The sequence below is a fragment of the Caretta caretta genome, chromosome 2 (genome assembly GCF_965140235.1).
Source record: "Caretta caretta isolate rCarCar2 chromosome 2, rCarCar1.hap1, whole genome shotgun sequence".
NCBI classification, from domain to species: domain Eukaryota; kingdom Metazoa; phylum Chordata; order Testudines; family Cheloniidae; genus Caretta; species Caretta caretta.
In genome coordinates this window covers 64,137,964-64,165,815 of record NC_134207.1, presented here as the reverse complement: position 1 = coordinate 64,165,815, position 27,852 = coordinate 64,137,964, and the positions used below count along the sequence as shown (strand labels likewise).

Sequence of the window (27,852 nt, the reverse complement as noted above, 5' to 3'; positions counted from 1 at the left end):
CTTTCCAGATAAAAGACTAAGTCTGTGTTTCTTGCTTGACTTCTTTTAATGATTTTCACCTATAACAATGTCAGTGACCTTTCCCTAGACAGTGAACATTAATATTCCTGGGATGGGTTGGATCACAGAAACCCCCTTGGGAATTGCCAACTGATGTGCTGAGACTACCTCTAAGCCCATTTTCCCTGGCAGCTTGGGACTTCAGTGCCCTGCCTGGTTGTGCCAGACACACTAGCCTACTACAAACACAGGCCCAGGTCTGAACCACATCCCCCACAAGCTGCAGGCTTAACTGAAAACAGCTTAAGAAGTGTTCCTGTCTCCACCACTTAGGTACCCAGCTTCCAATGGGGTCCAAACCCCAAATAAATCTGTTTTACCCTGTATACAGGCTTATACAGGGTAAACTCATTAATTGTTTGCCCTCTATAACACTGATAGAGTGATATGCACAGTTGTTTGCCCCCCCCCCCCCCCCAGCTGTTAATACATACTCTGGGTTAATTAATAAGTAAAAAGTGATTTTATTAAATACAAAAAGTAGGATTTAAGTGGTTCCAAGTAATAACAGACAGAACAAAGTGAATTACCAAGCAAAATAAAATAAAACATGCAAGTCTAAGCCTAATACAGTAAGAAAGTGATTACAGATGAAATCTCACTCTCAGAGATGTTCCAATAAGCTTCTTTTACAGACTAGCCGCCTTCTAGTCTGGGTCTGGCAATCACTCACACTCCTGTGGTTACTATCCTTTGTTCCAGTTGCTTTCAGGTATCCTTTTGGGGGTGGAGAGGTTACCTTGAGCCAGCTGAAGACAAAATGGAGGGGTCTCCCAGGACTTTATATAGTTTTTCTCTTGTGGGTGGAAACCCCTCCCTCCCCCGTGCAGAGTCCCCTCTACAAGATGGAGTTTTAGAGTCAACTGGGCAAGTCACGTGTCCATGCATGACTTAGTTCTCTACAGGTATGTTCCCAGGAAAGCTCAGATGTGGACTGGCGTCTATCAAAGTCTATTGTCAGATTAAGTGTTTCTTGATTGGGCGCTTACTGAGAATAATCTTTTCTCAAGAAACTTACCAAATGCTTCACTGAGGCTACTTAAAATTAAACAAGTATACAGCCAATATTCATAACTTCAAATACAAAAATGATACATGCATACAAATAGGATGAATATATTCAGTAGATCATAACCTTTGCAGAGATATGTTACATGGCACATGTAGCATAAAACATATTCCAGTTATGTCATTTACATTCATAAGCATTTCTATAAAGCATTATGGGGTGCAACATTACAATTCCATCTCTTTTTCCATGTTTGAAGTCAATCTTTTGGTGGTGGATTACTAGCCTGTTCATAAGGAATTGTACACAAGCTCCTCTAAATTTGGAGTATGGAGTTAATCCAAGATATGGATCCCCACTACACTTGCTGCTATGAGCTTCTTCGCATGAAGCTTCAGTAGAGAGACAAGCAGGAGTTTAAAGGCAGAACTGTAGGTGCCTCCTCTTGTTGTGCCAAAACCAACCTGAATAACCTATTCTGGACACCCTGTGGACAGCTTGGCATTGGTAGCTGAGAATCTGGGAGGTTTTCGCACAGGGCTGCAGAGTCAGACTACAGTAGCTCTTCTATGCTTGCTAGCTGTGGGTTTAGGTGAGACTGTCCAACCCAATGGATAAGTTGCTTTAGGAATGAAGTGATCTGAAAGAGTACAGCTGAACAGCTGGAATTTCCCACATGGGAAGTGGAGAGATGAACAGGACTGAAGGCCCTAAAATTATATTAGACAATCTTCCCTTGAGGGAAGGGGATAGTCTATATGCCTGCAGAAATTAGTGTACCTTGCCACTAACTGGAGTTAGGGAGCTGATGTGCATGTGTCCGTGGAGTGGCCAGGTAGAGAGAAGTCCCTTGTAGAGCAATATCTAGGGCACTTTTGAAAATCCCATCCTAGAGCTCTAATGAAGGCAGACTCCTGGTCTGAGCAACAGTCAGGTGGGGAGTCCAGAAACAACATTAAACAGTTTGCAGATGGAGTCAACAGGGCCTGGCCTGCCACAGGTTGTCATGAGTGAAGAAGGGACTTTGAGTGGCTGTCTGTCAGAGCACCTTGTTTTAAATACAAAACAATGAAAGACAAACCTTATTTCTAAGGGACCTGAATGACTTTACTTGGGGTGCAGAAGTTATCTCTGTTTTCTTGATGCCATTTGAAGGGGCAGTTGAATGGACCATAACTGAAAAGACAGCTTTATTCCTCAGTTAATATATTACAGTAGTTGGAGAAGACTTTTCAGTTTTCTATATGCATTTTGCTAGAAGCTGTATTGACAACCTACTTTTGTTGTTAACATTGCAAGCAGTAGCTAGAAAGAGAGGCTACTTGGGAAAGGAATGCTTACACTATTCCATAATTCCTGAGCATTTAAAAACAGACAAATAAGCGGAGGGGTTGTGGGAAAACATGAACATACTTGCACATGTAGTAGTTGTGTCCAGGTAGATGGTTTTGGGAGGAAATTATTAAAGAGATTCATCTTATCGCAAAGCGCCAGCTTCCCAGAGCTGACTTGCTTCCTTAATGCTCCAGGAGAGGCTCTACATTTCAAAGAGAGCAACAAATTAATTTCCTTTTTTTACTGTTAGCAGCAAGACTTTGCATTGAACATTACTGGGAAAAGTGTGACTTCTCTGGAAATGTGGTATTGCAAAATACGGAATGCAAAAGCTTTCACACAAAGTATGTACATAAGAGAAGCGTCAAAAAGAAGATTCCGAATTTTGGTCACCCACTTTGGCATACTCAGAGGAGCAGGATGACTCTCCAGCCAGCAAGCCAGAAGCTTTAGCCAGGTACTTTGAATATTAACCTGATCCTGATTAAATAATAAGCAAAGTTTGACATAGTACGTTAATCTTTAATTGTAAATTTTTCTTAATAAAAAGTTGAGAGAGACAGACCAACAAGACTGCATGATCCACCTAGAATGTTATATTAAGTTTACTTCTTTTTTAATATAAAGGTATTCTAACATGTACAAAATTATAAAAACAATTTACATTACAGTGTGCTGACAGTCAGTAGCAAACTATATTTGCATCAGCATTTTATAGAAAGTTAGTACTTTAAAGAGGTTCTCCTGCTGCAATCACTGTGCAATAAGATATGTGTCCTTTGCAATTCAAAGTGCCTCCTCTTCCTTCTGTGGGTGTAAAATAATAGCCCTTCCACCCACCTGACAAAACTCACTGTTGAGGTAAGACCCAAATCAAACGACTCCTACGTACAGTTCACTCTGTTGTGATACAATAGGCGTAACCATTAAAAGCCAAATAAGAGTCCCATGAAGAAAGTAAATCACAGCCACACCACAGCAGAGGTGCCAATATCTGTAATGCGTTCGCAACACCATTTAACATGGGTTTGGGGTGGGTTTTTTTTAACTGAATGGTTACAATTTTAGTTCAGCACTCTAGTGTTAAACAAAACCAAAGCCCCACACCTCTTCGTTTACAAGCATGCGACCCAGATGAAGTAAAGAGGGCTGCATATTTATAATTGAGAATAGGTTTGGTCTCTGCCAGGTAAAATATCTACAATACAAACTTTTGTGTTCATAGAAAAGCACTGAACTTTCAATTAATTCAAACAATTTCTTGATGGAGTTTCTTTCCAAGGAACTAAAAGCAGTATACGAAAGAGCATCAGCTTCCAATTCTCACTAGAAAAACATTTTTCCCCAGTAGTTTAGAATCTGAGTTGTGTAGCTCAGTGTAGCTGTGCATTGTACAAGGTGCCAACTATGGTAATTATTCTATTTCCCTTTAAACAAGAAGAAATATCTTCCAAAAGTTCCTTTCTCTGAGGATATTATTGTACCATGCTCTAAGCTGAATCTCTGACAAGAAAGTATATAAAAAATTCTTTTGATCACAATTTGAAGGTTAAAATATTTTAAAACTGAGACTACAGACTAAAGGTGTCCAGGACAACAAGAAAAATTGTACATGTGGGGGTGAGGAAACAAAGTTTCTTATTTCCATGTTGGCTTTGTAATTTTAAAATGCGTCTGTTCATTGGCATGGACGACAACACAACTACCTTTTAAGAGCGCTCTTGATGTTGATGAAACGGCCTGAGCAGTACTATTGATCATCTAATCTTACAGTATTGATATGTTAATATGGCACTCTTAGTTTCTCCTTCCTCTTCATTTTAAATAGCAAGTTTGTACAAATATCAAATCTACTGATGATTCCAAGAGAAGCAAAATAAACATTTGAGTCAACTTTACAAAAGACATTGTCCTTATAAATGCTTTTAACATTAGGGTCCATAAGGAATCATTAAGAGCTGTTTAATACATCTGTCAAACAATTTCTGCCTTGTCAAAAAACCATAAGAAATAAGAGCTAGGAAGTTAGTTTGCTAAAAAACAAACAAAATCAAAGTACATTCATTGTTTAAATCCTTTCAGTTTAAATAATCTATGTTATTGCTGTGTAACACAGGTAAGAAAATATCTCGTTTTGTTAAAAGATGTAATTTGGATCTGGTTGCGTCCCTTTAAGAACCGCTTTTAGTAAAGACAGTGGGAAAGTTTTCAATTGCCTGTAATAGCTGAAGAGGCATCGGGGTCAGTATCAAATACATTTAAGTAAAAAATTTCTGCCAGTGCTAAGCAAAATGCCCAGGCACAGGAGATGTTGAATACCCTTAGCATCTCTTGGAATAAAAAGGAAGGTGCTTGGCATCTAACAGCAACAGTATTCAGTGAGAATACTGAAACCACATGACACATTTATTTCTATGGTCAAATCCATGAAGCGAGACCTACTTTCTTCCCCTCAAACAGCCCAGTCCTGGGCGTTGCTAAGCACCCTTTACTTCTACAGGACTTCACAGTAGGAGTTAAGGGTGTCTGGCACTTCACAGGAGCTGCCTTGTAACTTATCTAAACAGAACATTTGTTGCCGGGGAAGAAAAATTATTTTTCAAAGTTAAGTTAATCCATTTGCCCCCCTCCTCTTTGTGATTCACGTGATCTTTTAATAGTTTCCAAGTTGATTATCCCTTTACAATGTTAGATGCTTACTAACTTAAATGCCTGCATGGATATGTGCTGCTCACAGCAGCCGCTGGCACAGCAATGTTCCACCACTGCTGATCAGTTTTCATCCAAAGTGCAAGCTCAGCTATGCGAATTGACTGGAAATCCACTTCCCTGAGAATCAATCCAAAGACCAGCCCCATTCCCTGCTAACATTAGGCCTAAGAAAAATCACTACTTTGTACAAATGTGCTTCCAAGCCAAACGACTGTAACTCCAAAGCAGACTTGCCCTGCAGCTCTTGAAATCATTTGGCTCTTTATGTCAGTGCATCAACTTGAGCAGCTACAGTGCAAGAGCTGAGCATATGGTTTGTACTGAATCCTCACAGACCGGAGTTCCATGAGAACATATCTAGAGGAATATTGTTCTCTGCAGTATCCTACATGTAGCACTATCCAGCCTTTGAGCACATATATAATCTGTTACAAACAGTATTGCATATTATCCTTCTAAATATCAAACTCATGAATCTCTCCTTTAGTTCTGAGATGCAACTCTAATTGAGATGTAATTGCTTGGAGAGGATATCAAGTACAAATATAAAAATGCAGCAAATGGGGCATTTCTTCCCTCAACAATGATCTACCAGAAGTTTTACACAGGTCCCTTTAAAGTAATGACAAATCTAAATAAAAAATTTCTGATTGAAGTTCATTCTGGCTTGCAATCATAATACTAGGAATTAACTGCAGCTCTCTGTTTTAATGAATTGCCTCAGTACCAAGAGGTTACTTTTTAATATGGTTGCTTCACTGGAAAAACCAGAGAAATACTCTGAAGGTAATCTGCAGATTCCATTATGAAGTCAGTCCACTCTTGGGAAAGGTCTTCAATGGAGACATCCTCCCCACCATACTCCTGTGGGAGAATGCTAGCTGGGAAATGTTGCGTCAGACTCTGTATGTAATTACTCCCATGCATATACACCTGAAACAAGAAAAGCTGTTTAAAAATGGCTTTCCAGTTTTCATAATACACACATACATTTACTTCCATCTGAATCCCACAGCGGTTAGTGAAGACATTGGAAAGGCAAGAACCTCAGGTGTGGGAACTGAAGCACAAGCTAGATTTCACTAATCCACTGTATCCTCACTTCTTTTAATGTACGTTCACTGCCACACTGTGCAAATAAACTTCACTATACTCTCCTAAAGCTCCCAAACTCACAGCTATTCGCTGCTTAGTTCAGGATGAAATGCAACTTGTGTTTCATGCTGCTGCAAATGTAGAAACCAAGGCCTAGTTTACACGATTTAACTATTTCAGGTAGGGGTATACAATGCATACCCCATCTATGCTGTGCTTAGACCAGCCCTAAGGGTGTGATCATGCAAGGTACTGTCCCCTCTCACTTCCCATTCAGTATGTTAAGGGCTGTTATAAAAAGGACTGTGATCAATTGTTCTCCTTGTCCACTGAAGGTAGGAGAAAAAGTAATGGGCTTAATCCACAGCAAGGGAAATTTAGGTTAGATGTTAGAGAAAACTTTAGCTATAAGGGTAGCTGCACTCTGGAATAGGCTTCTAAGGGAGATTGAGGAATCCCCATTATTTGAGGTTTTTAACAACAGGTTGGGCAAACACCTGTCAGAGATTGTCTAGGTTTACTTACTCCTGTGTAAGGACTTGACAGGGGACTGGACTTGATGACTTCTTGAGGTCCCCTCCACCCCTGCATTTCTATAATTCTATGATATTAACATTTATTTCTAGTTTACAACACTTAAGATAAAACATTTCTAAATGGGGGTAATTATTTCAACCACCTCAAAGGCTTTTTCTGGGGTTAGAAACATCAGATGCAGAGCCTGTACTTTGAAGAATATCAGTAGAACCGCTTTGTTGTTGTTTCTTCAGTGCTGTTTTGAAGTCTCATGCACTACTTCCCGCCAAATGCTTGTTTCATTTCCAGTCTCTAGTTCTTAACATTTAAACAGGCTTTTCTGCAAATGTGTATGACACAAAGACTTATTGTATCAAAGCACAATAAAATGAACATTAAATTAAGTGTGTTTGTGCTCAGGGCTTCTTGAGCAAGATCTGAGAGACAGAGTGAGAAAGCAACGCCTCCTTCTGAAGCTAACAGGAAGCCAGTCCAGGGGTGGGCAAACTTTTTGGTCCAAGGGCCACATCGGGGAATAGAGATTGTATGGCAGGCTATGAATGCTCACAAAATTGGGGTTGGGGTGTGGAAGGGGGTATAGGTTCTGGGGTGGGGCTGAGGATGAGGAGTTTGGGGTGTAGGAGGGTGCTCTGGACTGGGACCAAGGGGTTCGGAGGGCGGGAGGGGGATCAGGGCTGGGGCAGGGGTGCGGGGAGGGGTGCAGGTTCCGGCTGGGGGTGCAGGCTCTTGGGTGGGGCTGGGGATGAGAGGTTTGGGGTGCAGGAGGGTGCTCTGGACTGGGATCGAGGGGTTTGGAGAGCAGGAGGGGGATCAGGGCTGGGGCAGGGTTTGGGGAGAGGCTCAGGGGGTGCAGGCTCCAAGCAGCATTTACCTCAAGTGGCTCCCGGAAGCAGTGGCATGTCCCTTCTCCAGCTCCTATGCAAAGGCGTGGCCAGGTGGCTCTGCTTGCTGCCCCATCCATAGGCACCGCCCCTGCAGCTCCCATTGGAGGACATAGGAGTCAGAGCAGTGCCTTGCCACGGCTTCTGGGAGCTACATGGTGCAGCCCCTGACCCACCACCCCAGCCAGAGCGGGGCCGTGCCGCATGGTGTACCGGAGCAGGGCTGAGCTGCATGGTGTGGCCTTCGACCCAGCACCCCAGTCGGAGTAGGGCCAAGCCACATTGTGCAGCTCCGTCCCAGCGCCCCAGCTGGAGCAGGGCTGAGCAGCATGATGTGGCTCAGGAGCCAGCTTAACGGCCTGTGGGCCGTAGTTTTCCCACACCTGAGCTAGTCGCTTCCCAGACCCCCTGGCCTGGTCTAGCCCTAACTATTGACCTCAGGCTGCTTTTGTTCCACTTCATCAGCTTTGAAGTTTTCTCTATTCTCTCATTCACTCTTTTCTCCTCTTCCTCAGCTTAGTGCTGCCGTTAACCAGAGTCACTCCTACCTACTTTGCCTGGAATAATTGCCACACAGCTTGCTATGCAAGAGCAATCCTGCTGGAATGCTTGATGTGCCACTACACCCAAATACAACAGGGATTTTAGGTTAAGTAAACATCAACTATGAATTCATTTAATGTCACGCAAAAGCTATTTTAAAAAACAACTTTGCGTCAGTTGAAATTTGAACCTTTAGCCTGACCCATGAGTCTGTGTTCGGGTTACAGTATAGGCTCTTTGGAGCAAGACCAGTGTATTCCGTTATGTTTGGAAAGGAGCAGTGTCAGTGCCCACTGAGTAATAATTATCGCTTGAAGCAAAATTCAGGAGATCTGGGTTTTATGCTCAGCTCTACTGCACACTTGGTGTATGACACTGGGCAACTGATTTAACCTCTTGGCACTCCAGTGTTCCTTATCTGTAAAAATGTCGGCAAGACCAACCTCACCAGTGTGTTGTAATTCTGAAATATTTAATATTTGTACAGTGCTTAAAGATTCCGCTAGTGAAAGTTCTACAGAAGTGGAAAGTATAAAACTGATTTATCCTACTCAGTGCTCAGGCACTGCAGAACCCAGATCCAAATGGAAGTTGTTATTGTAGAAAAAAAGAAATATGTATTTATGTTCACTCACCCGTTCCTTTATTTTGTCAGTGAGAAAGGGCTTAATTAGAGCGAAGACCGGGTGGAAGAATAACGGTTCATTAATCAAGTGGATGCCACGAACTTTTAGTGGAAAGGAATCCTGCAAACATATCAACAAAATCACCACAGAGTTTAAGAACCCCTGCACTAGAGGGAGAAGAACCTCCATTCATACTCCATTTCATTGCTACAGCTCTGCTGACTACAATTTTTCTACTTCTTCCAGAGGTGAACTGGAGATACTGATCATAAATGTTTTTTCCATGAATATCACACTAGCCTCTCTTTTCTTATCATGTTGGATAGGGCCAGATTGATGGGCTCTTATCTGAATTAAAAAATAGCTTGCTAAAGGTAACTGTTTTTAGGAACTTTTTGAAACAGTGGGATAAAAACTTAAGCATCAGATTCTAATCTTGTAAAATGTATGCAATGAGCACTGCTATGTAATCTCACCAAAATCTGCTTTTACCCATATCTGTGGTAACAGATTTTTTCAAGATCCACAGCTATGGACACTGCACAGTTCAGATTAGGCTATAGTCCATAACAATTAAATGCTCTTGCTAGCTAATGAGGCTTGGGACTGGAAGCTAAGAAACCGCTTGTCTTCTTAGTTCTTTCTGTGTCCAGAGAAGCAGGACTTTGTACATTCCTTGTAAATAAACAAGATGGCAACAAAGAGAATACCAGACTTTTATCAATTTTTGCTTCCAACTGGAACATTCCCAGCACCCTGAAATTGGACTAACTACTTGGGTCAAAAAGAGGCAATACTATTATTTTGATGCTATTTTTCCCTTTCTACATTGCAATTAACCTCTCTCTCTCTCTATGTCTTCATATTTGTTCATGCAGTGCAAGATCATATTTTTACAAGAGCTATAACAGTAAAGTTTAAAAAAAAATAGGAGCTGAAAGTTAGGATCCTAAATCTAAATGTTCCTAAATATGGATTTAGGAAATTAACTTTTTTAAATCTTGGCCCATAACGTGTTACTTTAAAATGTCACAGTGACAGAAAGGGACCTGAATTGCCTGAACTGCCAAGCAAAAGCAGAAGAAACCTGTGTGTGAAAAATGTCAACCCAACTTAGAAAATGATGAGAGGAATAGATAGAGAATTGCAATAAATAAGTTTATAAATTTTAAGAAGCACTACTCACAATTTATAGTTTTGATTTATTTTCTCTGCTGCCTTATTTGTAGTACTTTTAAATGTTTGAAAAACAAAGGGTAAATACGAAAGTAGACACCTCACATCCAAAGAATTTCTGGCATGGGAGTACTAGATCCAAATCCCTAAATTTAACCAGGCACCCTCTTTCCCCACCCCCAAAACAAATTCTAAAGATACCAGGGACCTGTTTACTGGTTCAGGTACAGCTGAAATATTTCACAAGAACAGCCATTCTAGTGAGATTTTTCCCAAGATGGTAGAATCATCGTAAGAGTAACCAACCATGTAAGAATTCCCACATTTAAGACGGTAGATGCTCTGTGAGGCTTGGTTTCATGAAATTCTCAGGTAGAAATATTATCAGAGAAGCTGAGATTGCTGCACCAAAAGATCAATGACCTAACTCTGATTAAGCCTCAAACCCAAACCCTTGCTAGTCTGAAGCCAGCCACTATCTAGTTGGCTAATATTACAGAGATGAGCTATTGGCTTTATTATTTTTATTGAGTTCTTATGGAAGTTTACTGACTTTTTAAATATGTAACTAGAATCTGGAGGATATTCACTACTTGATTATAACAATTTGAAGGCAAATCAAATAAAGTTTAGATTTAAATCATTTAAGTGTGTCTCACTTCTAATAGCTCTAAATAGCACTATTTTGTTCTTTCAAGCGGTGTTACCATGACAAGGTCCTACACAAAAGGAAAGTGTGCCATAATTTACAGTAGAAACATTTTGACTATTGCAATAAAGAAACTAAAATTAAGCATCAAACCTACTGTGAGCACGGCAGCAATCCTCTTGGCCACTGTTGGGCTGATTTGAAATGCATGAGCAAATAGCCACCCTTGAAGATCAAAGATAGCCTTGACTCCATTCCGTTGTGTCTCTCTCTCTTTTACAATGAGCTCTGATGTGATAAGGCTTACACGAAACACATCATATGCTGTAAACATCTTTGGATCCCATCGTCCTGAAGAACAAATAGACTGTATTGTATTACCACACAGATATTCTGTATACATATACTCCCACTGGCTATTGTTTCTAATGCACTCCTCAAATACAAAATGAGTAAACAGCAATATGGAGTGTGAAGTCATTTTCTTTTCCTCCTACAAGCCCTCTCCTGTTCTGCAATAAGTAATTTTGTCAGTACAGAAACTATTTACTCTACACCCCTCTGGCTCCTCTTCTACCCTGCACAATCACTCCACTCTCTGCAATTCATTTCTACTATCAGTAGGAACCTGCCGGGAAGTTTTCAGAAAAGAATCTTGCAATGTTTGCTTCAAGAATCCTCTAGGTTTGGCAGTGACAGTAGTAATTAAATTGTAAAGTCACTGGCCAAAGCTCCACAGTACAATATCTAGGAGGGATACTCCTAGGATTCACCTCAACCAATATGTGTTAAAAATGAGAAACTGCCTTGTCTACACTAAGATTTGAACATATTTTAGCTAACACATTAAAAATGCACCTTTTTTCCTAGTGAAGACAAGGTTTGTGTTACTTGTCTCTAGCACAGTCTGGCCCTGATTCTTGTCGGGGTTTTCTAGGAACCACTGTAATAGAAATAACTAATTATGGTGGGGTGCTAAATATAATAATTAACACGGCAGATAATTACACACACACACACACACACACACACACACACTCTCTCTCTCTCAACAGCAAATGAACACTACTTTATCCAGGTATGTTAAATGAGATAGATATTCATAGGTAAATAGTGAAAAATTAAAGAGGTTTCTGGCTATCACTAGAGTTTTCACTTAATCAAGTGCTTCAGGAGTTCTCCCATCTGAGTACTTCTCTACAATATACAGTTATATAGTATGAAGGTGGTGCTTTACTAGCACACCTATATCCACAGGGAGGGAAATAAGCTATACCAGTTTAAGGGATTGTACTGTTTAATTATTTTGATAGAAAAATCAAACCCATAACCAAGAGAGTTATACCAGTACACAAAACAATGTGTAGGCAATGTCTAGGCCATAGAATTGTTACTTACCAATTCTATAAATAAGAACTTTGCTGCCACGTGGGTCCCTTGATCTCAGGACTCCATGGTAACCAGCATGCAGGAGATTGAGAATAGAGCAAGGCTGTAAATTTGCACTTAATTCTGGGCATTCAGCTCTCCACTTGTGATAGTTCTTCAATAACTGGGGATAAAAGAAGCATTCTTGTCAGAGGAATATCAATAGAAATGGGAAGCAAAATCCAGTCTCAAGTGTCTTGGACAGATGGGTCCAAGTCACAGAATTAACATGTTAGAGCAGTACTCAAACTGGGGATCGGGACCGCACAGGGGGTCACAAGGTCATTACATGTGGGGGGGTCGCAAGCTGTCAGCCACCACCCCAAACCCTGTTTTGCCTCCAGTGTTTATAATGGTGTTAAATATATGAAAGTGGTTTTAATTTATTAAGGGGGAAGTCACACTCAGAGGCTTGCTATGTGAAAAGGATCACCAGTACAAAAGTTTGAGAACCACTGTGTTAGAACTTCCATCATTCCAATGCTTCCTTATTTTATTTTTACTTTCAACAAATGAATTTTAGGAGCAAGGAGATTGCCAGACTGGATCACACCAGTAAACCAGAATTATTTCCGACAATCGCAGGCCAGTATCAGATGTTTCAGAGGAAGAAGCAACAAAGCCTAAAATAGTTGCCTAACTATTTCATTAGTTAGATGAAATATCAGGCAATAAGCTTTTTTTTTGGAAGGGGGAAGAGAGGAACCTTTGCCAATGTAACTTGAACATAAGCTTCCACTGAGTGATCCACAATCATACCTAGGTTGCTCTCTGCCCTGAGTTATTACAGTGAATTTAGAACCCAATCCATTTGTTAATAGCATGTAATCACCATTCAGTGCCGCGTGGTAGATAGAAAATACTGGCAATAGGATATTTTACTACACAAAATAAATAGAAATGGGATTCTAAACTGAATCCTCCTTGTGTTATTTAACTTGATACTGTGTCAGGCTCATACAGGGGCATGTTGAACTAAGTAGAGACTTACACATCTCATAAGAGGAATTCCCAAACAAAAGGGTATTAAGCCATTTTATTGGCCACAAACTTTTATTAATAATTCCACTGGACTGATCATTGTGCCATCATAAGATCATTGTGCCATAGCATGTAACCATTGGCACATCCACAGCACATTTTCAAAGACATAAAGGTTTCTCCTTGTAAGATATTGATTAGATTATTGATCAATGAGATGTCAGATAATTCAGCCCAATCGTTTTTTATTAAGTGAAGATAGATCAACATAAATAGAGAAAGGCAAAGGTTAATAGAACTCACCCTTCCAGGGACAATTTCTGTTCCAAACTGATTACAACTCTGTTTTATATCCCACTTCTTTGCAAATATTTTATTTGCCTATTACATTTCGCAGTTGTTTCCATACTTACCTTATCTAATCACATATTAACCACAAATATGATGTTAACATTTCCTGTACACCTGCAAGACGATTCCTGGCTCCTGTACATTTCCATTCTATATGCAATACAATACTCATCTGAAAGCAATTTTCCACTGTTTCTCTATGCGAAGATTTACAGAAGTCTGGTTCAGGTTTGGTACCTAACTCAGTTCCTCCAATTATGTTTGTTTATAACATGTCTGCTTATTCATTCCTTTCGTGTTGTGTCAGGTACAATTTCATTACTTGTTGTTCAAGCAACAGAACCAATTCCATTTTATCTAATAGGCACATATCTTCTTATTTGTCACACTTGCTAGCACATATGCAGTTAAAAGTACCCTATGCAGCTACAAAAGAAAATATAGGATCTGAAAATGGGTGACACCCTAAATACATTACCATTCCTTTTAGGGCATGTCCTACACAAGTTCAATATGCTCAAAGCCATGTCTAACTTTTAGTTGCCCTTGACATAACTCTGAGAAATGCTGGAACCTCAATGCCTACATGGCAACAAAGAGCACCAAATAATGATGCAATGGATGTCTCTCTCTTTCTGATTGCCCATAAGAGACATGCTTTTTGAGAGTGGAAATAATGGAGGTCGGTCATTGCCAAAACAATAGAGATCATGTCTGTTGTCAGGAACATAAATACTGTTGTTCAGATGGAGGCAAAACAGATTTGGGCAGCATTATACTCTGGAACTGTTGAATGATACAAAAGAGCTATGCGCAGAAGTGATATGAAGGAGTTCTGAAGAAGAGTTACTTAGCTAAAAAGTGCTGACTTTTGAGGTTAGATCCTGCTGGAGAAAATTGAATTATCCATAGTTTCATGATTTCCTTTAGAGAATTAAGTTGATGGTGCAGTAGTTCTGATTTCCAAATCTGATCAGACATTATCCTCTTAGAATAAAAGAATTCACTATAATAAAATTCACCTGCTTGAAAATCTGGACTTTACTTGCCACTAAGAGAAAAGCTCTGCTGTGCAAAGGAGCCATTGATTTCACCGAGTACCACCACTTCCCTCACTTTATTTCTGATACTGTGAAGAGGTAAACAGGAATGGAAGTGCTTCTGGTTACTCCAGGAGTTGAGAGTTCTCCACTGACTGTGTCATTAATTTGATTGGTGATCTTAACCAAGTAACTTAAACCTTTGGTTAAGATTTTCAAAAAAATAAAAGCTTGGAAGTTAGGCTACTTTGAAAATCTCAGTTTAGAAGCCTAAGAGTTTCAATGGAAGTCGGGGCCTAATTTCACAAATAACTGAAGAAAAACGAGGATAGCCAGCTTTAAATCCTAACAGTAGCAAGGATAGGGCCTTACAGAACTATTACTACTTTTTTTTATTTTGTTATTAGTGCTCTCAGACCAGCAAGACAACTCTAATCATCAACACATTTTCAAAAACATCAAACATTTTCTCCATAGCAAAGTAACATTATGCCTGAAGCGACTAGATCTCTCTAGTTACCCCTTTTTTCAAGAGCCCAAGTAACATAGCTAGAAATAAATAGTTACTAGTTCTAATAACTAATAAAGTAGAACAAAGTATCAGCTTTCCAACTTCTCACTTCTATGCAAGGCTCTTCCTGGTCTAACCAGTTTTTCCAAGGTCTTGAATTGCAGACTAAGAGTCAAACTGAAATCTAATCCTCTTCTGCTGTTATCCTGTGGCAAGCTAAGGATGGATATTTACTGTGACTACTGACCTCTTACCCATTCCTCTCTCTAAGGTGCCACAAGTACTCCTTTTCTCTCTACTTTCAAGTTCCTCTTGTCTTTTTTAAAAAAGTGTATTTTTGCAGCATATTTTTCCCCGCTCTCCTTGCATAAAGTTGTAGGCTATTTGAAGGGTGTCTTAAATAAATTGTCAAGAAGGAAACTGGTTGAAAAGACCCAATGTGTATCAGCTCTACTTGTACAACAGATAGGAAGAGATGGAGAGATATACTGATTACCAGTCATGTACATCTCCACTCTTCATATACCCTATAATGATTTATTTAGTAGTGGCTTAAGACCTCAACCAGGCTAGAGCCCCATCTATCTTGAACACTGTATAGAAGATGGTAAATAATCATTCCTTAACCAAACAATACACAAACAACCCAGTTTTGCCTGTTAAGCGTTTTAATTAAGTATATAAATTAGTTCTTAGTCTAGGCTAATAATATGTAGAGAGTTTTCTGAGGGGTGTTTTTTTAAAGTTCTTGGTATGCAAGAATATAAGCTATTGGTAATTGATAGAGCAGGGGTCGGCAACCTTTCAGAAGTGGTGTGCCGAGTCTTCATGTATTCACTCTAATTTAAGGTTTTGCATGCCAGTAATACATTTTAACATTTTTAGAAGGTCTTTTTTCTATAATATATAACTAAACTATTGTTGTATTTAAAGTAAATAAGGTTTTTAAAATGTTTAAGAAGCTTCATTTAAAATTAAATTAAAATGCAGAGGCCCCCCGGACTGGTGGCCAGGACCCGGGCAGCGTGAGTGCCACTGAAAATCAGCTCACATGCTGCCTTTGGCATGCACGCCATAGGTTGCCTACCCCTGTGACAGAATAATGTGATTAGAAGTTCACTGTGCTGGTAAACAGCAGTCCAGAACTTGATATTATTTTACTTCATGTTTACCTCCTTACAAACAACACTGATTAGCACGAAGTGTTCAGAATTGCATAACCAGACAGCATGAACTGGCAACACTGTGTATTTTTTCTGTTGTCCTTCATACATACAAGCTGAATCAGCAGAAAAATATTTACCTTGCCAAAAAAACAAAACAAAACCCACACTTCCCAAAAATCTATAATATTGGTTTCTGCCCTTTTCCTCTATTAGGAGTTGTGCACACATTTTCAATAATTAATTATTCTATTAAAAGAAAACCACTGTACAAAGCTAGTGAGTTCTGCTCCATGAGAGACTCAAACTTGGAAAAGCAGGGTACTGCTGATTAGGGTTGCCGAATTTTTAATCACACAAAACAGAACACACCTGCCCCACCCCTTCCCTGAGGCCCTGTCCCCACTCGCTCCATTCCCCCTTCCTCCATCACTTGCTCTCCCCAACCCTCACTCACTTTCACTGGGCTGGGGCAGGAGGTTGGGATGCAGGAGGGGGGTGAGGTCTCTGGGCAGGGGGTACGGGCTCTAGGTGGGGCCAGAAATGAGGGGTTCAGGGTGTGGGAGAGGGCTCTGGGCTGGGGCATGGGTGAGGACTCCAGCTGGGGGGATGAAGGAAGGGGCTCCGGGCTGAAACAGTGGGTTGGAGTGCAGGAGAAGGGGTGCAGCCTCCGGCTTAGGGCTCTGGGGTGGGGCCAGGAATGAGGGGTTTGGGGTGCAGGAGGGGGTTGAGGCAGGCAGTTGGGGTGTTGGGGGAGGTGCGGGCTCCGGGAGGGAGTTTGGGTGTGGGAGGGGACTCTGGGCTGGAGCAGGGGGTTGGGGTACGGAAGAGAGTTCAGTGTCTCGCGGCTCCCAGGAAGTTGCCGCCAGGTCCCTGCAGCCCCTAGACACATGGGCGGCCAGGGAGGAGCCACGTGCTGCCCTCGTGCCTGAAGGCGCCACCTGCGCAGCTCCCATTGGTCACGGTTCCCATACATTTAGGGGCTGCAGGGACCTGGCAGCCACTTCTGGAATCCGCATGGAGCTAAGGCAGGCACGGAGCCTGCCTTAGCCCCAGGCCCCCCTGCACCCACTGACCGGATTTTTAATGGCTTGGTTGGCAGTGCCAACCGGAACCGCCAGGGTCCCTTTTCGATCGGGCGCTCCAGTGGAAAACCAGATGCCTGGCAACCCTACTGCTGGTAGAAATCAAGATGTGTGCAAAAACAATTCTCTCCATCACCTAGTCAATCTCCCTACCAGCGCAGAACTTTTTCCGCCAGTTCATACTTTTAGCCACAGCAGCCGTGATTTAAAATCAGCAGTGTTTGTACCTGCAATGTTAATGGCACATAAGGGAGGCCAAATGACACCTGGCCTGAACATTTGCCTATAAATCACTTAAGATAGTAAAAAAAGAGATTAATTATACCATCTCGAGATACAGCCTGCAATTAGATGATGTCAGATGCTATTTTCATCTATTTCTACCAAAAGGTAACAACAAATAGCTAAAAATTACCAAGCACTCAGTTCTACTACCTTTACTCACACTATCATCTTATTCTGTAAGTAGTCCCATTGATTTTAATGAGACTACTTGTGGAGTATGAACTACTCACTGTGTGAAAGGGGTGCAAAACTGAGCCTAAATGTCTGAAATATTTATTTCCTATTCTAAAACTGAAGTGTGAGCTTAGCATTAAAGGACTTTCTGGGTTATCTCCAGCAGGCATTTAAGGTTCAATCCTGCAAACTTTGCTCAAGCAAATTAATCCTTATTCTACTGAGTAGTTCCACTGAAGTTGCATAGGACTGCTTGCATGTTTAAAGATTACTCATGTGAATAAGGCCTGCAAAATCGGACTATTCTTGTTGAACAAGCTCTGAAGAACAGCTCTCTGTTATCTTTAAAATAAATCTCTAATTTAATTTAACATGGTATAAATTGGCTCAGGGTCTCATGTACAAGGATTACTTGCTGATAGTTTTGAAGGGAATATATCTGTTCTGCTAAGGGAGTCAAGGGAAGGTGTACTGTGTTTATATATTGGCTATAAAGAGCTGTAGGTGTCAGTGTGGGTATAAGAGGGCTAAGTAACCTGAAAATACCGGGTTCCCATCTGGTTTGCAGGAAAAACAGATGGGATGATCATGATAGATGTAATGGCAATGTTCCAATCATTCAGGATTGTGGAACAGTTATTGTATGTGGAAAAACAATTCAATACATAATTATATTAGTTTATTAATTGAATAAGCAACTGTATGTCTGTTTGGCAACTGATGATGGATATAAATTAAGTTGGTAAGTGGAATAAATTTGATCAGAAACATAATCCAATGTCTGTGGAACCAACCATTTCATCATGAGTGTCTTCATGCCAGGGATATAGTCCAGGATTTCTGAATGTCAAAGAAGTTATTGATTAACCTCAGAGAGTGTGAATTCAGTGTCTGACCTAGAACTAATTTAAAGAAAACAATGCATTTATAAATGAAAAATGACTGAATTCAACTTTTCCTGATCAATAATTATGAAAGCATATTGCCAGAGGCACTAATCAGAACTAGGCCTCCATTGTGGTAGAAACTATGCAAACACAGGCCATAAGAAGAAACAGTTCCTCCCCAGAAGAATTTACAATCTAAAAATAATAATGAAAGATCCAGAAGAGAAAATAAAAAGGAAATGGTATTTCTTTAATTTCTTCAGATCAGATCACACATACTGGGCTAATTTCTTTGTCACATAGTTATTACTTGAAACCAACAGTATGCTCAGTCCTGGACAAAATAGAGGAAGTCTCTGTCCCTGCCCCAAGGAGCATACATTCTAAAGTAGACAATACAGACCCACGGTAATCTACTGGTGAATCTGAAGTTGGTGGTCTCTCAAAATTGCTTTTGTAAAGGTAACACTTATTTCACGGGTGGATTGGTGCCAGGCTACAAAGAGTATGTCTTAAGGAGGGAGTAGAATGAGGAAAAGGTGGTCAGTTGACATATCTGGAGAACGACAGAGTTTTAGACCACCTGGAAGAAGGTGTAAAAAGAGGAGTGGATTAAGGAAACTTTAGCCCTGACTACAGTAGGAAAAGGACCCATTGTCAGCCTTCCTGAACGGATATGGAGATCAGTTTAGCTATTCGTGTAGTCCTACCATAACTGTTTTCAGCATCTTTATGGAAAGTGTTATACAGATGCTTCTGTAAGGCAACAGAAAAATTGTGCCCCAGCTACTACGCACTAGCAGTTGGCCACTTTCAACTCCAGTTAGAGATGGAGGAGACACCTGTCAACAGTGGGTCATTTACCTAGTGTGAATGGATCTAATGGAAGCAGTTAGACAAGAGGCTTGGGCAGAGCAGAAAGAACAAGGTGGAGGGCAGGAAGATAAGGGCAGAACCATAGCAAGGGCTGGCTCATGCAGAGCCTTCAAAGTGAGGAAAATTTTGAAATCAATGAGAATAGCAAGAGGAAGTCAGTGAAGGGAAACAATACGGCTGTAATTAACTCTTGCAAAGAACAAAACAAGCAGCTTATTTTCCATAATGTATGTTAACATATAGAAAGCAGAACATCTTGAGATAACATCTTGAACTAAGTTGCGGCATGCCTAGCTCCTTTTATATGCCACGAAATTTGGTGACTGTGAAGGAAAAATGCCTAAAATGGCCAGCTGACTTTGAACTGTAGTAATCATATTCTGTATTGTAGTGCTGCAATACAAATAATGAACTGAAAGCTGAAAAGTTTAGGAATGTTTCATTTGGGGCCCTATTGCATACTGTGTGCAGGATTACCTCAGAACACAACATGGTTGCTATGTACTATTTCTCAAGCAAGCTTAGGAAAGTGTCCAACATGGCAACAATTATATTGTTTCACTCAAAAATCCAGCTGTGGAGAATGACAGTTTTCATAGATTTGTTATTGATCCAGTAAGCATTTAGGAAAAAACTGACTGCATGCCATTGTTTTGGATCCACACATCACCGGTAAATAAAAACAGATGCTGCGGTTTGTAACATTATTAAGACTTTGTCTCACCCTTCATAGATCTCAGTAACCACTGTGGTGAGAAAAACTTAAAAGGAGAGGATTTAATAACAGGATCCTAAAACACTGGGAGCCCAGAACCCCGCCAATGTTTTAAGGTCCTGATCTCACAAATACTTGAAGAAGGAAGATACCCTGCCCCTTATAACCTTTTGGCTATGGAAAGGGTATTCACCCAGGATATGAGAGACTCCCCAGGCAAGTCCCCCCTCATCCTAAGGAAGTGAAGGGTTTTGAACAGCAATCTGCCACCTCTCATGTGAGTGCTCTAACCACTAGACCATAGAATATTCTGATATAGGTGTCCCTAGTTGTTCCATTTTAATTAAACAAGTGAATATTATTATTAATTGGGCCAGCGAGAGCCTTAGAATGACTCTTTAGACCACTAGTTAGGGCACTCACCTAAGAGGTGGAAGATCCCAGTTCAAATCTGCTCTCCCCGTCTTGAACTGGGAGTTCCCTATCCAGTAGGCTAAAGATTGAAGGAATTTCTCCCCCCACCCTGGGTGGGTTTTTTGGGTCCCACATGCAACTTCAGGGGCTGAACGCCTGCCTTCTCCTGGTTTGTGGACCACAAGGAGAGCTAGATGCCTCCCTGCAGCCCAGACTTAGGCACCTATCACGAGGGAGGGGCGGGACTTAGCACACTCTGGTTGGTTGGCTAGCTTAGGCAGCTCCACGCTTAACACGAGGGCTTTGTGGATTGCAGTCTAAGGCACCTAATCTTTGCTCAGGCTCTGTATAGGGAGCCTAGACACCTAATTCAGGCTTTGTGGATCGCAGTGTTGATCCTGTGACTTTTCTAGGCACCTAAAAATTTGGTGCTGTAACGCTCAGTGTTGCAACACCCAAGTCCCTCCGTGGATCCCACAGACAAGGTGTACCTTTTGAACACTAAAATATATCCAGGTAAGTGTTAATGCGCCTACCTGTGCCTCAGTTTCCCCATCTGTAAATTGGGGACAGTGCTACTGACCTCTTCCGTAAAGCAGTCTGAGACATACTGATGAAAACCACTGTAAGAGCTAAGTATTGGTGTTATTATTGCAGTATTAACATCTGATCCCTGCCTGCATTTCCCTCAGGGTGGAGGAAGATCAGTTACTGCACAGGTGTCAGCAAAATCAATGACAGTACAACTCCCTTGCTTGCCAGTGTTATTCCCCAGTAGGTGACCATCCTGCCAGCATTTCTTTCTGAAGTTGCACAGGAGAAGAAAATTCCTTGTTTGTGTATTCAAGCCATATCACATATTCAGTGCCCTGACTGTCTGTGCTTAATCTTTTCTGTGTCAAAGGACTTCTCGCTTCACCCCAAGGAAGACAAATCTCTGCCAATATTCCATTTAGACTGAGTTAACGCTTTCCTACTCATGAATGTTTACCCTTGTAATCCTTTACCGAAAGCTATTCAGTTACTTTCTCTTCTACTTTTGGAGTCTGTGTTTAAATGGTCAGGGCATACAGTCCCACCAGCATTTCAAGATTAAGGTTTTGGGAGTCAGACGGGTTGCTTAATTGAATTTGTTTCAGTGTTTTGTAATAGTAAAAGTAAAAATGTAAAAGTGTATGCTGTGTGTGTTTGTTCCTGCCTGCTCTATGGTTTGGAAATGGTGTGTCTTACTGAGATGGAAGAAAGGAAGATACAGGTAGCAAAAAATAATATACTGTGAAGAATGGCAGGCAAGCAGAGCGTAGAAAGAGTGTGTGACACACTGTATGGATATGTGGGACAATTTATGATACTGTTGAAACCGATATTATAAAATTTCCAGGAATCTGACCAGATATGCAATCTGAGAAAATGTTACAATTTGCCAATTATGATAATCTTGTTTACATGTTCGTATCACCTTTGTATTATGAATTATAGATATGTAGGGTATATTTGTATTTCCAAACTTGTGCCGTGTTTCTGGGTGATGCCAATCTGTCTGGGGGTATCAGCACTGCCTCGCCTGTTTGATGGCCCATTAAGGGACATCAACTGTACAATGAACCCATTCATGGGTGGCGGGTAAGGGAGGCTGGGGGAGGCAGTGCCTCCCCTAACAGCCAGGCATGGCCCCACCCACACTCCACACCCAGGGTCCCATTTCAGCGGTGCCGCGCTGGGCTCCAGGGGGCTGGGGCCACACCACTCTCCCTCCCAGCGCTGGGGAGGCTGCAGCGGCACTGCTGCGCGCTCTCCCTCCCAGAGCTCTGGGACTGGGGGCGGCTGCAGGCACTAGCCAGCCTGGGGCGGGGGCTGTGGTGGGGGGCTCTGGGGTACGCGGAAGGGGCAGGGCCTCTTGTGGAAGGGACGGGGCTGGGGCCTAGCCTCCCCCAGCCAGCGGTTCATGCGGCACCTACGAACCCCTTGAAAGCAACCAGGAGGGATACCTTATGAGTCAGCAGCAAAGCATGTGGTATGCCTGTGGACAGAGAACTCTAAAGCTTCCATGCCATGTGCTGGGCAGCTTGTGTTTGGAACAAAGGAAATACAAGCTGCATGGCAAGACTATAAAAGACAGCTGCATCTTTTGTCTTCAATCCTGCTTCTCACCTCTGGAGTAAGTTTTCTATATACTGAAGCTCTGAACAAATGACTGAATGAACCATCTGAGCTGTGGATGTGTTCCAGAGGGACTTTCAAGCCAGCAAACTCACCAATACTGGTAAGAACCTGATATATGGACTTTGAAGTCTTTGTATGTATCTGATTGCTTTGACCATTTAACAACTTTCTTCTTGTTCTCTCTATTCATAATAAACCTTTAGTTTTAGATGCTAAAGGATTGGCTGACAGCCTCGTATTTTGCGTAAGATCGAAACTCATATTGACCTGGTAACATGGCTGGCCCTTTGGGGTCAGAAGAACATTTTGTATATGTGAGCAGAGTTTTAAAATAACCTCACCTTACTGCACCTATGTGCTGAATGGGAGCCAGAGTACTGGAATGCAATAAAGGCGGCTGTGTGATTTCTTTTTTTGCTTCTTGATAACCAGTGTGGGGAATCAGGAGCACAGTTTGTGACTGGTTGAAGAGTTTAACTTTAGTGTTAACCACTAGTTTTGGGAGTGTCTGCTCTCCCTTATGCAGCCTGCCCTGACCTTGGCATTTCCAGTGAGAGGTACCCCAGCACCCTGTATCACACGGTGTATGGAAGAAATTAGGGGGAAAATAAACTTGGGGCTCTCAGTGATAGATAGGCCGGGCAGCACACACTTGAGGTGGAATGGACATGTGATAAGAATGGGAAAAGAGTGACCAGCAAGGAAAGCACAGGAGGAAGAGGATAGCAACACAGGATGTGGAAGACTGAGGATATGATGGAAAGACTCCATCAAGAGAAATCTGAAGAGAAAAAGAACTGGAACTACAAGACGTGTGATGAGCCCATCCTACGGTCCACAAGGAGCGGAGAAGAATCATGTGCACCTCTGACCCAATGTAAATAGAAAAAGGAGTTGAGAAAAAAAGAAAAGAAAGTTTTGTAATAACTCTGCAGGACCACATATGAAATAGTTGGTGTCAGGCTTAATGGGATGCACCTCTGGATTTTTAACATCTCTAATCCTTGATATGGGTTTTTCCACCAAAAATTAAATGCTTCAAGGCTGGGTTTTCTCTAATTAAAAAACAGCAGCAGCCTAACACTCCTGAGCAACCCTCACAATAGCCAGTGAGCACTGAGTATGGAAGAATAATTGGTATAAAATGTTTGTTCCAAGTTTCCAGTGAGTTATTATAAACAGTTATTTTAAAAATACACTATTTTGCCAATGTCTAACTGATCATCCTTCCTTTAGTAATATTTCCATAATGTGTTAGGCCCAAATTTTCAGACATGCCCAGTGTGACAAGGTGGGATATGTCTGAACTGAATTATGACTCCCATTTTGTGTTGACTATCATTTTTGTATTAGACAGGTGATCTCCAGTCTCAGTCTCTGAGACTGAGATCCAGTATCAGAGGCTCTATGATCAACCACTCAATCACAATAGGGTTGCCAACCCTCCTGGAGCCAAACTGGGAAATCAGCCACTAGCAGTCCAGTGGTGCAGTGGGGCTCAGGCAGGCTCCCTGCCAGCTCTGGCCCCGCACCACTCCTGGAAGCAGCTGGCATGTCCGGCAGAGGCTCCTGTGGGGGGAAGGTCAGGGGAGCGCCACACGCTGCCATCACCTGCAGGCACCTCCCCCACAGTTCCCATTGGCCAGGAATGGGAAAGCGCAGCCAGTGGGAGCTGTGGAGGTGGTGCCTATAGGTGAGGGCAGCGTGCAGAACCACCTGCTCCCACAGGAGCCACTGCTGGACATGCTGGCCACTTCCAGGAGCAGCGCGAGGCCGGGGCAGGTGCAGGCCTGGCCACCAGTTCCCACAGCTCCCATTGGCCGGGAGCAGCAAACCGCAGCCACTGGGAGCTGCGGGTGGCCATGCAAATGTATACAAATGGTCTGTTGGCTGGCCAGCGGCTTGCCCTGATGGACCGCGTGCGACCCGTGGGCTGCCCAACACTGCTTCAAAGGCTCAAAACCCAGAAGACAAATAGAATGCAAAATATTAAAGATTTTAGCAGGCTTGTCTCATGATTTTTGAACATGCAGAGTTGGCCATACTGATTCTCTGATATATTAATAAGTTAAAAATCATAGCTTAAGGCAATATTACAGCTGGGAAATATAAATATAAGGTTTGCTGGGCAACGTTAACTCATCCACATCAATTTCAATTAAAATACAACACATATTCAATGCTGGTAAGTTAATATTTCCCTGAGAAACTTTAAAGGGCCACTGATGACTTGAACTTGTTACCAGTTTTAAAAAAAAACCTTTTAAGTAATTACCACATAAACAACCAGGAAAATGGTGAAATTCACTATATACTGAATGAATTCAAATGCACTAAATGAACAAAGTCAGAAAGAGAGGAAAATATGTTTTTCTTAATCTCTTTGTGTTACAGTAACTCCAGGTGTTATCTATAAGACAAGAATGTGATTTTTTATGTTAATGGCACCCCTTTAAGTGTTTCACTTTCTGATATTAGGGTATTTAAATCTGTACTCAATACTGCATAAGTAAGATTACAGAAAGCTAATAGTCATACTGTGCACTTCTCTGGCCTCAAGCTGGATATGTGCTTCCAGCTCCTGCTTTGTGAACTTAGAAAGTGCTATAGCTACCAAAACAGCTGCTCCAGTCCAATCCCTACTAAATGCTACAGCCATTTCCTTTACTCCTACTTTACTCAGTTATTACACCACCAAGACGCGACCCTGATCCTGCACTAGGAGTAGTCCCATTGACTTCACCAGGGTTCCCTGTGGCCACGTGAGTCTATCCAGCCCACACAGAGCTCTTGGCAGGAGCAGGGCCTAAACCTTAGTTTGGGTGTTGTCTTTATTTATCCTGGAACGCAGCGGCCCCAATTTCTCCCATAAAATGCAGGCGTGTGGTTTCATGAGCTGTCTCTCCCTTTCCCCGCGAGGGATTAGTGTCTGTATTGTCATTACTGTACATTACTTCTAGGGTGCCTACACAAGCTATTAGGCACTTGACAGACAGACCAACAGTTCTGACCAGAAGGGCTCACGCTGCAGACTAACAGGCATTGCCTGGGCGTCTGGTACTCCTCTCCCCACACCGGGGAGCGATCTCACACAGCAACCGGGGCATGCACCTTCCGGCTCCCTGCAGGATCGTCCGAGGGCGGCGGTCGAGCCCGCAGCGCTGAGCCCCTGCAGCCCTGCGGGGTCCGAGGGAAAGGGCCGGCTGCAGCCCCAGGGAGACCAGCTGGCCTCGGGCCCCGCGCCCAGCCCCTCCTTACCTTCCAAGCCAGGGGCAGGTCGAAGTCCCGGGCTCGCAGGAACCTGAGCAGGAAGGAGTCGGTGAGAGCGAGCGGCCAGCGCTGGCTGCGGTCAGCCGCGGCCAGGCGCCGCAGCTCCGCCACGGCGGCTCCCACCAGCGGGGACTGGTCGGGCAGCTCGTTAAGGTTCCCCGGCGGGGCGGGCGGCTTCACCTGAGACATGCGGGCTGTAGAGCCAGGGACCCGCAGCGACGGCTGCTGCGCCATGCAACGGAGGCGAGCGGCGGCCAAATGCCCCCCGCGCCGCACGGGGCGGACACGCCGCTTCCCATCGCGAAAGAGGCAGAGCGAGTCAGGGACGCGGGAGCGCTCACCCCACCCCCGCCAGGTCAAGCTTAACCCCTGCAGGGCCTGCTGACGCCAGGAGGAGGGTTGTCATGGGGCCGGGGGCTAGTATCTGGACGCCAGTGGCGCATCAGTCCCTGGGCCAACGAGCCCGTGCCCAGGGGTCCCCGCCAACTGGGGGAGCCCGGACACACGGGCGCCCCCGCGTCCCGCCTTTCCGGGGCTCCTGCAGAGGAGCGGGAGCTGCCGCGCCCCGAGCCCGCTCCCCGAGCAGGAGCGCCGGGCAGGGCGAAGCGGGACACGCCCCCAATCCAAAATTTCCTTTCCGTGCAAGGTGCGGGCTTCATGCGCCCCTGCAACCCACCGCCAGCCCCAGCTTTGCAAATCATCCTTCAATAAGGAACTGTGGTTTCAACGCACATAAATAACAAGAGACCTCTCAAGTCAAGCGTCACATCCAGCAAAAGTTGGACTGTTCTGGAAAGACTTGAGCATGCCACTCTCTGACCCCAAACTTTTTTTTCTTTGCAAAGCACTGTCCTGTCTCCCTACACCCATCTTCCATTTTGCAACTTGAATAATAAGCAACTGGGTTTGTAGACTGCCTACAAAAAGGACAGATGAAGGGATCAGAATGTATAAATATTATACACACCTTTTCCATTTTACAATTATACATATTATCTATATTAAGATACAAAAAAAAACCAAACCCCTTTGTTGTCAAGCTGTTAAGTTTTCTACACAGTTAACACACCTGATGCTATGGGTTCTCAAACTTCATTGCACTGTGACTCCCTTCTGACAACAAAAATTACTACACGACCCCAGGAGGAGGGACCGAAGCCTACCTGAGCCCTGCCACCCCGGGATCAAAAGCCCGAGCTCCACCACCCTGGGCAGGGGGCCCAAAGCCCAAGGGTCTCATCCCTGAGCTGGGGACCTATAACCTGAGCCCCACCACCAAGGGCCCTGGGCAGTGGGGCTTGGGCTTGGGCTTTGGCCCTGGGCCCCAGCCAGTCTAATGACAGCCTTGGGGACCCCATTAAATTGGGGTTATGACCCACTTGGGGGTCCCGACCCACAGTTTGAGAACCCCTGCCAGGTGCAAAATTACAAAAAACAAGGAAATGAAAAGTTAAGTCCTCTAATCTATTCCTTCTCTTACACTCCCTACCACTGTCAAAACTAACAATACAGACCATGCTCTGTAACCTTAACTGTTCCCCCAGAGATGCCAGACTTTTATCACCACTTTTATTGGCCCTTGCGCACCAGAATATTTTATCTGCTATCACCTGCACCAGAGATTTCTGTGCATGACAGCAAGTAAGCTGGAAAACCAAGGTGCATTTGGCTGTTCTATCAAAAAAATTAATTGTATTATTTTAAATACCATTCATTGCCTATGCAGAAAAGGTTTTAGGAGCATTTGCCTTCACCTGCCCCCTCTGTAGCTCTTTTCCATGTAATGTGAATGTAGCATTAATATTAAAAATAATATTTCAAACATTGATTAGTTCAGTAGAGGACGTCAAAGAGCTTGGCCAGAAAAGTAAGTATTTATTAAAGCA

General features: G+C 42.8%; 1 protein-coding gene across 2 annotated transcripts; it reads right to left on the bottom strand.

Moving 5' to 3' along the window:
- Positions 1 to 504: 504 nt before the first annotated feature.
- On the bottom strand, positions 505 to 26,566 carry TTPA (alpha tocopherol transfer protein). Of its 2 annotated transcripts, none has more exons than XM_048840792.2 (5): positions 25,955 to 26,563; positions 12,022 to 12,175; positions 10,781 to 10,974; positions 8,808 to 8,918; positions 505 to 6,049 (listed from the first exon to the last, which is right to left on the bottom strand). In XM_048840792.2, the coding sequence occupies exons 1-5, from the start codon at positions 26,198 to 26,200 to the stop codon at positions 5,858 to 5,860; spliced, it is 897 nt and encodes a 298-aa protein (XP_048696749.1). In that variant the 5' UTR covers positions 26,201 to 26,563; the 3' UTR covers positions 505 to 5,857. The 2 variants fall into 2 exon arrangements, with proteins under 2 accessions (XP_048696749.1, XP_074981271.1); XM_075125170.1 differs by lacking the exon at positions 505 to 6,049 and adding an exon at positions 6,071 to 7,067 and having other exon boundaries at positions 25,955 to 26,566.
- Between the last annotated feature and the right edge of the window lie 1,286 nt (positions 26,567 to 27,852).

Excerpts from the sequence above, each read along its gene's own strand:
- TTPA (XM_048840792.2), bottom strand. The coding sequence starts at position 26,200 with ATGGCGCAGCAGCCGTCGCTGCGGGTCCCTGGCTCTACAGCCCGCATG. Across the intron at positions 12,176-25,954 it reads ACCTGCCCCTGGCTTGGAAG|TTATTGAAGAACTATCACAA; the intron begins GTAAGGAGGGGC and ends TTTTATCCCCAG. Across the intron at positions 8,919-10,780 it reads GGATTGCTGCCGTGCTCACA|GATTCCTTTCCACTAAAAGT; the intron begins GTAGGTTTGATG and ends ATATGTTTGCAG.